The sequence below is a fragment of the Lagenorhynchus albirostris genome, chromosome 1, assembly GCF_949774975.1.
Source record: "Lagenorhynchus albirostris chromosome 1, mLagAlb1.1, whole genome shotgun sequence".
Classification (NCBI taxonomy): domain Eukaryota; kingdom Metazoa; phylum Chordata; class Mammalia; order Artiodactyla; family Delphinidae; genus Lagenorhynchus; species Lagenorhynchus albirostris.
The window spans coordinates 156,865,805-156,880,284 of NC_083095.1; the positions used below are offsets into that span (position 1 = coordinate 156,865,805).

Genomic DNA, 14,480 nt, shown 5'->3' on the forward strand with positions numbered 1-14,480 from the left:
GAGCCACGCCCCTGGGCTCGGGCTCCGCTCTGGTTCTGGCTCTGTTCTTCTGGCACCGCCTAGGTCTGCAGGGCCCCCGAGTCCAGACAGCTGTGTCCGCAAGATAACAAAATGTGAAAGCCCCCAAAGGGAACTTGCTCGTGCATCCGTGCACCGTGAGGTGAAACGGAGGCTGTGACTGTCCTCACTCCACCCGTGGGTCCAGTGATGGGTCCCGGATTTTGGCCCCCGGCGTAACCAGATGAGGACGGGCTGGGTCGCCCGCCCCGGTCGAATTTGTGGTTAGGCCTGTGCTCTACAGATAATTAGATATTCATGTTGAAGCCTGGTACACAGGAAAGCGCTTAGATCAGAAATCTGCAGCAGAGTGAGCACACCCGCGTGGCCGCCGCCGGCCTCCTAAAGGAACACTATTCGGAAAACCTGCCCCCCTCCCCCCTCCCCAAGGGCAACTGCGAATCCAACACCATAGATTAGTTTTGCTTGCTTTTGATATAGACTCATGCAATCTGGTTTTGTACCTGGTTTCTTCGGCTCTGTGTCGTGCCTGGACTCCATCCAGGTTGCAGGCAGCAGAGGTTTGTTTACTTGCTGTTGTATAGAATTCCATTGTGTCTCTCACACCATAACTTATCCATTTTGCTGTTCATGGACATTAGAGTTTCCAGTTTGGGGCTGTTCTGCATAATGCTGCTATAAATTTTCATGTGCGTGGATCTGATGCACGTGCATCTTAATTTCTCCAGGAGTGGAACTAATGGGACATAGGATGTGGTATCATCGATGGATAATGCCTGACGATCACTGCCAAGAGGCTGAAATAATTTCCACAGTCTCTAGTGGTGTGTTAGGGTTTCCATCACTTCCAACGTCAGCCTCATTGGCACTGTCAGTCTTTATAATTTTAGCGATTCTGGTGGGTGTGTAGTGGTATTGCACTAATGCTTTGCTTTTCTCTAATAACTAATAAAGTTGAGGATCTTCTGTATATGTTGTCCACTCTTGATATCTTTTGCAAAGTGCCCATTCAAGTCTTTGCCCATCTTTTTCTGTTGGGTTGTTGCCTTTTATTATTATTATTATTCATTATGGGATTTCTTTATATATTCTGGATATGAGTATACTCTGTGGTTTACCTTTCACTTTTTTTTTTTTTTTTGGGTTAAAACTGCTTAAATACCAAAGACCTCACAGGGAGTGGAAATACTGTCCTCACATACATCCTCATTATAATCCATTTTGGTCTAGGAAAACATCTTATTCCCCAAATCACCAAATCATGATCTGGGCTGTAAATTGAATCAAAAGGATAAGAAATGTGACTGCCTCTCCCATTTTGAAAAAGAAACAAGCTTTCAAAGGGTCCGATTCAAGAACAGACATCAGAAGAAGAACTTCTTAGCTCAGGAAGCCCTGCCCATTGACAGTGTCTTTTGTCCTATCTTGGGGAGGACACTTTTACTATGGTCATGTAGGTCTGGGACCCAGAAAGGGTTTTCTGCTTACTGACCTTTTCACCGTTAATGAAAAGGTGTTGTTTAATGACCAGAAGTTTCTAACTTTTACATAGTTCAGTTTATGTGTATGTGTATTCACGTGTGTGTCTTGTTTGAGAAATCTTCCCTCATCTCCAAAATGTTTTTCTGTGTTATCTACTAGAGGCTCAGTTGTTTTATCCTTCACATTTAGCTCTCCAATTCCCCTGGAATTGATTCCTTTTGAACTTTCTATTGAAGCATGATATACATGCAGCAGACTGCAAACTACACACACCCAAGCAACTGACATCCAGATCAAGAACAGGAGATTGCACATTCCAGAAGCACACCTCTTGCCCTCTTCCAGCCACACCCTTGCCCCAATGGTAACCACTAATCTAACATCTTGCGTAGATTGGCTTTGCCTAGTTTTGTTTTTATGCAAAATGCAATTGTACCTTATGCATCTCTTGCTTAACCTGTTTGTGTGTAGATGTAGTTCATTTATTCTCGTTGTTATATAGTTTCTCACTGTGTGAATATTCCACAGTTTGTCTATTCTGCTGTTGATGAGCATGGGTAATTTTCAGTTTGGAGCTATTATAAATAGTGCACCTACTAACATTATAATAAATATCTTTAAGGGAACACATATACTGATATATACTTGGAAATAGACTTGTTGGGCCATAGGGTTTACTTACTTTCAGCTTAAGTAGATACTACTAATTTTCCAAAGTGGTTGTACCAGTTTATACTCCTTACTGACGTTTGGTATCGCCTGTCTTTTTAAGTTTAGCCATTCTGGTGGGTTGGTAGTGGTATCCCATTGTGGTTTTCATTCTATTTCTCTGATTACTAACACAGTTGAGAACTTTAAAAAATATATATTTATTGTCCATTTAATTAGCTTTTGTGCAGTGTTTGTTTAGGTGTTTTGTCTGGTTTTCTATTGGGCTGTCCTTTTTTACTGATTTGTAGGTGCTTTTTTTTGGATAGAAGTCCTTGTGAGATAAAAGTACAGTAACTATCTTCCCTCTCTCTGTGGCCTTTTCACTCTGTTAATGCTGTCTTTTGGTGAACAGAAGTTCTTAATTTTAACATAGTCTAATATACGAACTTTTCCCTATATGGTCAATGTTTTTTGAGTCCTCGTTAAGAAATCTTTGCCTATGCCAAAATTATAAATCTTTTCTTCTAAAAGCTTTATTGTTTCCCCTTTCACATTTGGATTTGCAATCTGTCTGGAATAGATTTTCATACATACTCTGAGGTAGGGATCAAGATATATTTTTTCCTCATCTGGGTATTCAGTTGATCCAGCACCATTTATTGAAAAGCCCATCCTTTCACCATTGTGCCACAGTGCTACCTCCTTTTTCATAAATCAAATGTCTAAATATGTGAGGATTTACTTCTGGACTAGCTATTCTGTTCCATGGGTTTAGTCGCCTATTTTTGCATACCATCTTACTGTCTTTATAATAATAAGATTTATTTTACTCTATTTTTTTTTGCGGTACGGGGGCCTCTCACTGTTGTGGCCTCTCCCACTGCGGAGCACAGGCTCCGGACGCGCAGGCTCAGCGGCCATGGCTCACGGGCCCAGCCGCTCCGCGGCATGTGGGATCTTCCAGGACCGGGGCACGAACCCATGTCCCCTGCATCGGCAGGCAGACTCTCAACCACTGCGCCAACAGGAAGCCCTAAGCTCTATTTTAAAACCTGAAATTCGCCTCAAAAAAAGAGCCACTTTGTTTTTCAACATTGTCTTGGTTATTATTGCCCTTTGCATTTTAATAGAAATTTTAGATAAATCTTGTATCTAAAAATGAACCCACACTTTGATTTATATTGTATTGCATCTGTGGATGAAGGGAATTTTTTTTTTTTTTTTTTTTGCGTTGGGTCTTCGTTGCTGCGTGCGGGCTTTCTCTAGTCGTGGTGAGCAGGGACTACTCTTCGTTGCGGTGCATGGGCTTCTCTTTGCGGTGGCTTCTGTTGTTGTGGAGCATGAGCTCTAGGCACACGGGCTTCGGGAGTTGCAGCACGTGGGCTCAGTAGTTGTGGCTCACGGGCTCTAGAGCGCAGGATCCAGTAGTTGCGGCACATGGGCTTAGTTGCTCCGTGGCATGTGGGATCTTCCTGGACCAGGGATCGAACTCGTGTCCCCTGCATTGGCAGGCGGATTCTCAACCACTGTGCAAGCAGGGAATTCCCTGAAGGGAATTCTTATCTTTACAATATTGAGTATTCCAATCCATAAACATTTATTTAGATCTTCTTTGGTTTCTCTTAGTGTTTTATAGCTTTTGTGTAGAGGTCCTATACCTCTTTTACTAGATTTATTCTAGTTATTTAATAGTTTCTGATGCTGTTGTAAACAGTATCTTCTATTTTAAAAATTCCATTTTCTAATCATTGAGTGCTGGTATATTGAAATACAGTTGATTTACAGTGGAAATACAATTGATACTGGCATTGTATCCAGCAGTCTTGCTGAAGTCATTTACTAATTCTAATCATTAATCTATAACTGTTCTTTTGGATTTTCTACATGCCTAACCCTGCTCTTTGAGAATAATGAACGTTTTATTTCTGCCTTTCCAATTCTTATACCAGTTCTTTATGTTTTGCCCTATTGCTTTGGCTGGGATCAGCACAATGTTGGATAGTGGACATCCTTTAGCAGGCATCACTTCATAGCCCAGGGGCGGGGATGCGTAGGGGACGGAACCCTCATCACCTGATCAAAGTTAACACCACCAATAATGGAACAAGTCAAAGTCTTGTATCACCTACTAGGATGCAATGACAAGAACACAGCATGGCTTCGGAGGGATTCATGTCAAAGACGCTTGACCTGAATGGAAATATGAGGAAACCTCAGACAAGCACACACTGAGGGGCAGCCTACAAATAACTGGCTGGTCGTCTTTAAAAGGTTCAAGGTCCTGAAAGTCAAAGAACCAAGGAACTGTTCTAGATTGAAGGCTAGAGCCCTGATGAGTACATGCAGAGAGTGATCTAAATTGGACCCTTTTGCTAAGGGCATTATCAGGACAGCTGGCAAGACTTGAATCCAGTCAGAGGATTGATGGTAGGAATATACCAATTTCCTGATCCCCATGGTTATGTAGGAGAAGATCCTTGTTTATGGGAAATAATTTAAAGTATTTAGGAGGTGGTAGGATATTACATCGGTAATTTACTTTCAAATTGTTCAGGGAAACATTTCTTTGTACTGTACTTGCAACTGTTCTGTAATTTTGCCTTGCGATGGATTGTTTCAAAATAAACAATCCAAACTTCACTTCATTCCCGAGAGAACCACCAGGTGGAGTCCTTAGACCAGAGAGCTGATTTGACAAGCCCTTCTCTTATTCAATTAAAAACAAAAGGGTAAGCCATTATACTCCAATAAAGATGTTAAAAAACAAAAACAAAACAAAACAAAAAAACCAGAAGGGTTTATTTCTTTACTTTAAAAAAGGAAAGTAGTACGGGTTTCCCTTGCTTCAGCTCACAAACAGGGACATAAGCTATAGCTGGTTTTATTCATTTTAGGGTATCTCTAGGAAGTTGAGAACAGGTTTTCTTTTTTGATTTCATTTCTCTTGGCTAGGGTTTCTCAACCTCCTCGGCACCTTTGGGGGCTGGATAATTCTTTGCTGCGGGGACCGTCTTGTGCATTCCACGATGTTTAGCAGCATCCCTGGCCTCTACCCACTAGATGTCAGTACAGACGTCTCCAGGGAGACAAAAATCACCCCCTGGGTGAGAACCACTGTCTTTGCAATGAGATGTGCTCTGCTCTGGGCACGCTGGTGCCCATCTGCTCAACAGGACTACCCTTGGTGTAGCTGATACAGAGTGGGGGGTGCCTGGGGGAGGGGCAGCTTTGGGTGGTAGGAGCCGCTGTGCCATGTAGGGGGTGCTGTTCCGTGCACGGACAAGCCGCAGAGCCTGGGGCGTCAGGACATTCTGAGACAACCAGCAGGACGGATAAAGCCTTGGCTCATGAAGGAAAGCAGCCGAGAAGTCTGGGACAGGATGCAAACTCCTTTCTCATGACAGTTGGCCCCTAGCTGCCTCTCAGCCGGCTGGGCAGAACCTTACAATGCCAGAGAATGGCTATGGTGTATTACTTTCCATCACCCTTGCTTGTTCTTATTAAAATAACCTTCCTTTTACTTCACTTCTCCACGTCCTTCCCCTTTGCGTCCTGTGATCTAAACCTCCACCCCTCACCTGCTCCCAGGGGCCCCAGTGTGCCCCAAGCTTGCAGGCTTAAGGCTCCTCCAGCCACATTATCAATGATTTAAATGCAATGAAGGGCAGTCCCCCAAGTTCAAGGGAACTGCACCATTGGCCACATTTAGACTATGTTGCCCCCTCCCCCCCCCCCCGCCGTTTTGTACTTAAAGCTCCATTCACCCCCCTCCTTCCCACTATAAGTGCATCTCCTGTAAAAAGTGCAATTCTCCCCAGCCCTTTGAAGAGGTACAACGTATAAAATCAGCAGTGGCCTGGGAGGGATGGGGAGGTGCATCTGGGGACCACTGTGAGGTGCCAAAGACTTTGGGGACAAGGTCAGAAAAATGTCATCCCCTGGCAATGAAGACAGCTTAAAATGAATGCATCGTGGCCATGTTTGGCCAGCTGCAGAAGTGACCATCCCTCCTGCCAAGAGCCAGCCTCCTTCCCGGGGCACACGATGGAGCACCCTCGCCAGTGGGCGGCCCCAGACAAGTCACTTCAGCTCTACGAGCCTCGGTCTGTGAAACGAGGGGTTTAGAGGACATGCCCCACGAGTCCATCATGCAAAACAAAATCCATAGACGTGTCCTGCCCCAACAGAGTCCAGATAATCTTAAGGTCGGACCATTTGCAAACAGGCATTTTATGTGGTCAGTCCCTTTTAACAAGGGGGTGATTGGTTCTTAGGCCTTTGTGAACACCTTCTCAACTCCGCACTGCACTCGCCAGCCCCGGGACAGGCTGGCCCAGCCACTGCCGGGCGGGTATGTGCTGCCCGCTGGCCTTCTTGTAGGTGGTGTCCTTGGTAATAACAGGACTTGATTTCTGGTTCAGTTGCAAACATGTTAAACCATGAATTCTCAGTGGACAAAAAGCTCTAGGGGCTAAAATGGTGCCCTGCACCAGAGGTGCTTAGCAAGTTGCTGGTTTTAATTCAATCAGGCTCCTGGTGGAGGTTGAATTCTTACTGATATTCTGCCCAGTCCTGGCTACTGTCTCCCAAACACACTCACTCAGTCCTTCATTACGTCACATTTGACAACTCGGGCCAAGTCCTGCTCGTGGCGGTAGCTAGCTGGCGGGTCGCATAGCCTCCCCCGCTTTCCGAGAGCTGCACGCTGCTCCCCACCTCCGGCCACGTGGTCACTGGAAGGGCTCCGGGGCCACGTGTCCCTGTGGCCAGAACTGGTGGAACCGGGCAAACATGGATGCAAGGCAGACGAACCCGGGCCCGAAGCAGAGTCAGAAATCTTTAGAGGGCTGGATGGGCACCAATTTTTCTTGGGAGCTCTGAGTGGTTTTGTCATTTGTCCCATCAAGTGGACAGAGAGGAAGCACTGCTGCAATGAGGGTCCAGGTGACACTTAATGCTTGTCCCAGGGCTCCCAAGCCCCGGCTACATCTTTCCTGAAATTCCGAAACAACCCTGGAATCCCAAAACAACGGCCCTCCCCGACTTTTGTCTTCTCCCAAGTCAGTTCTAGTCAGTGCATTTCCTATATTTGCAGACAAAGGACTCCTAGTAAGTACAACTCCGACCTCACAGAGAGGCCAGGGTAAAAATCCCATGTAGCGCGGAGCCCACACGTGCGGGGATTTCAGCCACTGTGTGGAAGACAAGCTGTAACCTAACGAAATCACACTCGCAGCCAGGTGAAGAGGCTTGCAGTCTGGGCTTCTGTGGCCTGAAGAAGGTCTGTTTGCCAAAGGACACCCTGGAGCTGGAACTTTGGGATTCTCCCACGACTTTGCTGCAGATTATTCGCTAAAGCTCAAAGACCTTGAAATAAAAGCACACATAAAGCCATTTCACACACTGGCCAGTACCCACGTTTCAACGTTGTGCCTTGGGAAGAAACACAGGCTCCTTTGCCATGAAATGTTAACTCTTTTATTAATTTAGGGTTAACACTGTATTTGCTTTGTGGATTTCATTTTCGGAGTTGTGGATTCAACAAACAACAGCTGGGCTCCCCCCCAGCTGACAGGGGACTCGTCAAATGTGTTACAGTCAAAGAGGGGAGCAGGACGAAATGGAGAACGAGCTCGAAAAAATTTAAGGCAAATGTTACTCCCATATTAAAGGGACTTGATCAAGCAGATCTGTGCATATCAATGAAAATATATGAAATATTTGTCAAAATAATTAACATTGGTAAAAATCAGAACACGTAGCTTATAAAATACCCACACAGGTTTGGCAAAAATAAATCCAGCCGTGTTGTTAGGCTCATAGCACACACAGACGCAGGGGCGCCCACCTTAAGAACAAGTCTCCTGAAAAGCAGGGCCAATGTATTTTCAAAGCAATTCCACAAAATGGGACACGACAGACAATTAACAGTTCACAGGCTGGGTTTACATTTTGGTAGGAAGAATTGCTTGGTTGTTGGGGCACCTTTTGGCCAGCCCCCGGGATGCCTCCTGGGGACCCTCTGTGTTAGGCAGAGGTGACCGTTCATCTGGGCCATGAGACTCCCAGAGACACAGATAGGATGCAGAGACCAGGGACCTTCAGCTCCCTCAGAGGAAAGGGCGGCAGAGGAAGGAGGGTCCCTCCAACCCATCCGTTTGGGATTAGACTTTCTAAGCCATGGCTGCAGTTTCAGAAGTCGCTGATTATGGAGAAATAGATGCTCCATCCCCAGTGGTCACACGTTTGAAGCCCCAAAATCTGTTTTATTTACAGTCTGACCAAACCATCCCCCAGACTGTGGCAGGCAGATGAGCAGGTATGCCCCTTAGCCCTCCATCACGCAGGGGCACAGCCCAGGGGTCTGCGGGCTGCCCAAAAGCACGGGGAGAAGAGCAATGCACCAAGCATCCTGCCTTTCTGCTTTGGTCTCGAAGATTCAGTAAACTTATGGCCCCAGAAGCTGCTCTGAAGCCGGAGCTGTGGATTCCTGGAATTGGTTCTGTTCCCGTTGTGAGTTAGCCAGAAGAATGGAGCCAGCAAGCAAGGTGTGAGAGGACATTGCCGACACCTCCTCGAAGCCCTCATCCACCTGGCCTGGGCGCCCAGAGATGCCGCGGAAGGACCTCGCTCCTGGGGAGATAAAGCTGTCAGATGCAGGGTACCACTCCTGAAACAGACTCTGGCCGACAGCCTGGAGGAAGGTGGACGGACAGACAGGAGGGGCCCTGCCCTGTGCGGGCGGCCGGGCGCCCCTACCCAGCCAGGAGGCAGGTGCGGCAGCAGAACTGGATGAAGAGCTTGCGTTCGCAGAGCCGGTTGGACTTGACCATCTCGCAGAAGGTCTCATCGGCTGGGCCCCCGGGAAGGAGAAAGGAGAGACATGTGAGATTTGGGGGCCAGTTAGGATTGTTCCTATCACCCCACTCTGCTGGGGACATAGTGGGAGCGGGGGCGGCAGCCCTCCCAGTCACCCCCGTGATGTGTGGTGGGCCTGGCGCGGCAGAGGCCAGAGCTGAGTCTGGGAGACAAAAGCAGACTCGGGGTGGCAGGGGAGTGGGCGGGGCCTGGGGACACCTGGGCTGTGCCAGGGAGCCCTCGTGGTCCCCGTTCCTCTTCCTGGACAGCTGTGCTGGGGGACTTGGGAGGAAGATGGGGTCAGGCCTGGCAGGGGGCAGGATGGAGGCTACGCCGTGATCCCAGGGACACCCCAAATGGGGGAGGAAGAGGGTCACCAAGAGGGGAAGGCTGAGGGGGAAGGGAAGAGCCATGGAGGCTGGCCCCTCCCCTCGGCAGCTGGCTTTTGAGGATGTTGCCATTCATGGGAACCGGGAGACCCCCCCGGGGACAGCCTCACTTTCCCGGGCTGGATACATAACCCAAGGAGGTGGCTTCCTAAATCAGAAGCTTCCTGGCCTTTGAAGGGACGTAATTCTGCAAGCCAAGAAAACCACCTTGTGGTCCACAGGGCGTGCCCAGGGTGCTCTCTGCGGGCTTCACGCTCTGCCAGGCCGGGGCCGGTGCCAGCTCCGTGCCCACGGACAGCATGGCACTGGCGGTTACCCTCTCCTGCACGCCTGCCAGCTCGCAGTGCCCAGAGCCAGCCCCAGACTGCTCCTCCCTAGGCTTGCTGAGCCATGGAGGCTCCTTCTCGCCACGGCACGTCTGCCCACGGCCCCTGCACTGGGTCTCCAGGCCAGAGTCCCCTGCCAAGCTTTCTCTTGCCCGGAATCCCCAAACTGGTCTCCTCTGAGATCCTGTTTTCACAGTCCATCCTTGCCTCTCCCTGTCGGCTTAGAGCACCAGGGCTCTCCTACAGCTCTCCCACAGCACAGAGGCAGGTCCTTCCCATGGACACGCGGGCCTTGACACATGTGCAGGGAGGCTGAGAGCCTTCAGGCCTCCTGACTTTGACCTCCAAGGTCTGGCCTCTCCTAACACATGTCACCACACCCAGGCCACCTTGGGCTTATGGCAGGAGAGTGGGAATGGTGCGAGAACAGAATCATTTGTAAGAGTCACTCAACGGACCGACCCGCACTAGCTGTGCTGGTAGTGGAGATGCCTGTCTGGTCAATGTGAGAGGCCTAAAGGGAAGGGAGGAGGCCCAGGGGAGAGCCAAGTGGTCACTGAGAGGAGGGGCCACAGGGCTGTCCAAGGGACTGCGGTCCCTGCGTCTTCTTTTCCTTTCTCTTCTGCCCGGGGCAGCCCCGAGGTAGCTCAGGGCGGTCACCCCCCCATGCTCACCGTTGCTGCACGTGTGGTTGGTGATGCACGAGGTTCCCAGCTGTGTGAAGCCTGTCTTACACCGGCTGCAGTTCCTGCTGGAGCCTTCACAGCTCAAGCAGCTCTCGTCACACCTGCAGGGGAACACGGGTTCCCAGATGGGAAAGAGACACAGTCACTCCAGGCCCCTTCCCAGAGCCCTCCCGCCCTCCCGCACTGTGCCCCCCACGACTGTAACTGTGGCTGTAACTGTGCCCCCCACGACGGCCCGAGACCCTGGCCAAGCATCTGCATGTATCTCCTCTATTGCCCTGGGAGCGCGGAGACAGTCACGGCCAGTTGGCAGGAGGATGCCCAGAGCTGAGGATGGGCCCAGGTCTCTGAACCTCCCCGTGGCTCACCTGGACGCCCTCCTGGGCACTGTGGCCACAGGTGGCTCCCTGAGGATGTCAGCATTGACTCTTGGGGCTTGGGGCCAGGCTCCCCTGAATGTGACGGACATGACCCTGGGGCTAGCCGGGGCTGAGCCTCCTTTGTGGTGACGTCGGTCTCCCCCCTGGGGACAGAGGGTGGGGATGCCCTTTCGACCTGTCCCGGAGACAGGACCCAGGACTATTGCTGACAGAGTGCCATGACCTTGGGGGTGGGAGGGTCGGCGCACTCCACTGTCCCGTGCGTTTATCTGCATCTGTCTGGGGCTGCGTCTGTGGCACTGGAGCTGAGCGGCTACTCTGGAGGCTGTACGGCCGGCAAAGCCTAAACGACTCACCGTCGGGCCCCTCACAGAAGAGCCTGCCGACGCCCCTTCCTGCTCTGGGCCATGAAGGGACCTGGGCTGTACCTGCTGCCTTCTCCGTGACCAGCTCCAGGGACTGGGTCTCCCTAGACCCACCTCCCAGCTCCCTGTCAGCTGCAGGCCAGGGAGCAGGGCTCGGACAGGGTGGGCGGGGCATCGGGTAGGCAGTGCTTGGGACAGATGCCACCTCCCAGGCAGCGACCAGACGCCAACAGCACGGCTCACTGTAGGCCTCCTTCGTGAGTGGGCCTGTGCCGGGGTCAGGTGCCATCATGGATTCTGCCTGCACAGGGCCTCCGGGACAGCAGGCCCTCAGCCTGGCTTTTGTTCTCCTGGGGTCACTGAGGGCACCTCCAAACGGGAGTTCGGGCCCATAGTTTATGTTTATAAACATGTAAACCCACAGGCAAACTGCATCCTCCTGCAGCAAGAGCCTGCCCTCCCCCCTCACAGACCCTGGAGCGGGAGGACGGGGCCCGACGTGCAGACTCTTACTGCGCACTTTGGGGAAGATCCCAGGGCCCGGCCCCTGTCCTGCTGCACCGCTCTGGCCGGGCCACGGGCCCCTCATGCCACTGCACAGGGGACCACTCCCCCCAACCCCCGCTTCTCTTACAGATGATGTCTGCTAGTGACACAGGAGCTAGCGCCAAGCCCAGCCATGTAATTGGTGGTCAGCTGTCTCGAAGGCCCTGGCTGAGGGTTGCTTTGCTATAAACAGTAAGGGGGCGGCTACAGTGGAGACCCGGCTGCACACAGCTCCTTTCTTCTCCAAATTCAGCCTCACACAGCCTCAGGATCTCCACGGCAGCCCCCGGAGCTGTGTCAGTTTTCTTCGGCCATGTAACAAATGACCACAATGCAGCAGCTTAATCCACCACTTTCCAGCATCTCCCCGTTCCGCAAGCAGAAGCCCGGGCAGCCTCGGACGGGCTCTCTCTCAGGGCCTCACAAGGCCTCGGTCAGGTGTCGGCCAGCCTGGGCTCGGATCTGGAGGCCCCGGCGTGGGGAAAAATCCGGCACCAGGCCGCTCCCCCAACTGCCTCGGGGCCCCTGTTTCTCCGAGAGACCCTCTTGGCTCCTCCGTCAAGGTTACCGTGCCTGGCAGGTGGTCCTCTTGGGCAGGGGGCTTTCAAGACGCCTCTGGTTCTGCCCTCACCCGCAAACACCACAGCGACCGTCCTGCCAAACTCTGCAGGGCGGCGCCCGATGCAGTCCTCTCCCTGCCCTGCTGCTGGACCACTTCCCCGCCTCCCGTCTTTAGGCAGTTCCAGGTGACAGTCAGATGGCAGAAATCTCGTCACACTGGGCACAGGACAGAGCAGAAGGCCTGCCTGAGTCTTGCCCTGCCTCAACATACCCAGGAGGGGCCGGGGGAGGGAGGGTGGTAGGAGGGCGGGGGGCAGACACCCCACCGAGTTGCTCTATCTTCAAAGAGGTCCTTGCTCCCTCTTCTAGGTCCTCTTCCTAAGTCTTGGGGTGGCCGGCGCCTCTTTTGAGATACTCATCATGGACTGTTCTCAGCCGTGGGCCTCAGCATAACGGGTCTCGACTTGGCATGCAGGCTGCCGACCTGGCAGGCCTGCGTCCCGGCCCGGCTTTTCCCCATGAGCCCTGCCTAGCTGCTCGCTCCCTCGAGGCTGCCCTGGCCAGCACTCAGCATTCTGGGGCCTTCGGGAAGCCAGGTTCTCTGAACGCTGCTGCTGCCTCGGTGGGGAGAGGCCCAAGGCCATTTGTCCTTCCAGGAGCATCCACACTGAGGGGTCTCCAGAGCCCTGGGACTCGGGAGACGGGAATTCTCTGAAGCGCTGCAATTCACCACCTAGGCGTCCCGTGCAGGGCGCTTCCTGGGGGTATATCTCTGAGGCCTGCTGTGTCAGCCCCAGCACTGGACGCTCCTCCAGGACTGAAAGCTTTGCCACGCGTGGAGGTGAGCACCCAGGGAGCTCCTGCCCTCCTCGGCCAAGGAGGGACTCACGGGGGCTGCCTGCCCCCCGCCTCCTGGCCCTGGGGACCCCATAGCTTCTGGGGGCCCTGCGGGGGCTGGCTGCCATACTCGTGGGAATTCCCAGCATCCTCTGAGAGCCAGGGTGTCTGTGTAATTCCGCATTGTCCCTGGCTGCCATACTTAGGGTAATCACTCTGGAACCAGCTGGCTGGTTAAAATGAAACTTTACTTCAGACACCGGTGCCGAGGGTCCTTCACGGGACTCAGCAAGGCTGGGTGAAGGTGGCTGGGTAGTGGGGCTGAAACCCTAACCCTCTTTGAGTGGGTCCCACAAGCGCAAGGAGCAGGTGGTCTCTCATTTGCTCACGTAGGTTGTTGGTTTTCGTTTGTTTGTTTGTTTTAAAGAATAGGTTACAATCCACAAGAGTTCTCAAACACAGCCTGAGAGGATCTCAAAGATCCCCACTGTGGGTCCCCAGCTGTGAGCTGCCAGATGGGCATGGTCTCCCTGCACTGCTCTGAAGTGGGCGCCTGAGGCTCCCTCTTTGAGTCTACGTCAGAGGGACGGTCCCTTCCCCACTCCCACCATCATGATCTTCAAGGTCACCTGCAGACTCCTCATCGTCACTCTCAGCCTAGACGAGACAGACTGCCCTGCCCTGTTCCTGGGCTCCAGGTGATGAGGCCTGACATGAGGCAAGATCAGCAGGACAAGAGGACACCAAGCAGACGGCTTCTCCTTTCACTGCCCGCATCCCGTGACAAGAGAGAACACTGCTCAGAGCGCCCAAAAAAGGACAGTGCGCCTTGCGGACACACGGGAGGGAGCGGAAAAGGAGAATGAGCAGGGTTATAACATCTCTGCACTGGCTGGAAGCGGCTTTAGAATGAGGAAGTTGTCGGGATCTTGTATTTTCTCTAAATTATCCAATTTAAATTTTAAACAAATCCTACACGTGGTTTCCTTAATGACATGCTGTGAACACACTGTGGTCCGGGGTGCAGGTGGGGCTCCCTGGCGTCTGCCCCGGGGTGGTGGCTCCGCCAGTCAGGGCCCCGTCCTCCGCGTCCTGCCCTCCCAGCCACACAGCGCCGGATACACAGTAGGTCTCCACAGATACTCAGGACGTGAACAAAGGCATGAGGGCCGCCGCCTGACTGTGACCTTGGCCATCACCACCTGCAGGGTCCCCCCCTCTGTAAACGGGTTCCTGTCTGCCCACTGCACCCACTGCTGTCGTGGAACATGGCACACCCTGCCCCCAGCCCCTGGGACAGGGGCCACCAGACCCAGCCCTCCTGCCACTCCTCCACAGGCACCGCTGACCGCCCTTCCCCGGCCATCTCGGGCTAAGTCCG

At 52.3% G+C, this 14,480-nt stretch overlaps 1 protein-coding gene across 4 annotated transcripts in view; it reads right to left on the reverse strand.

Moving 5' to 3' along the window:
* Window positions 1-7,615: 7,615 nt before the first annotated feature.
* PCSK6 (proprotein convertase subtilisin/kexin type 6) overlaps window positions 7,616-14,480 on the reverse strand; it is a 189,886-nt gene continuing 183,021 nt past the window's right edge. For all 4 annotated transcript variants that reach the window (XM_060156779.1, XM_060156770.1, XM_060156764.1 and 1 more), the window contains 2 exons: window positions 10,399-10,511; window positions 7,616-9,004 (listed from right to left, as the gene is read on the reverse strand). In XM_060156779.1, the coding sequence (XP_060012762.1) occupies window positions 8,907-9,004; window positions 10,399-10,511 (211 nt within the window). In that variant the 3' untranslated portion in view covers window positions 7,616-8,906. The remainder of the gene's footprint in view (window positions 9,005-10,398; window positions 10,512-14,480) is intronic.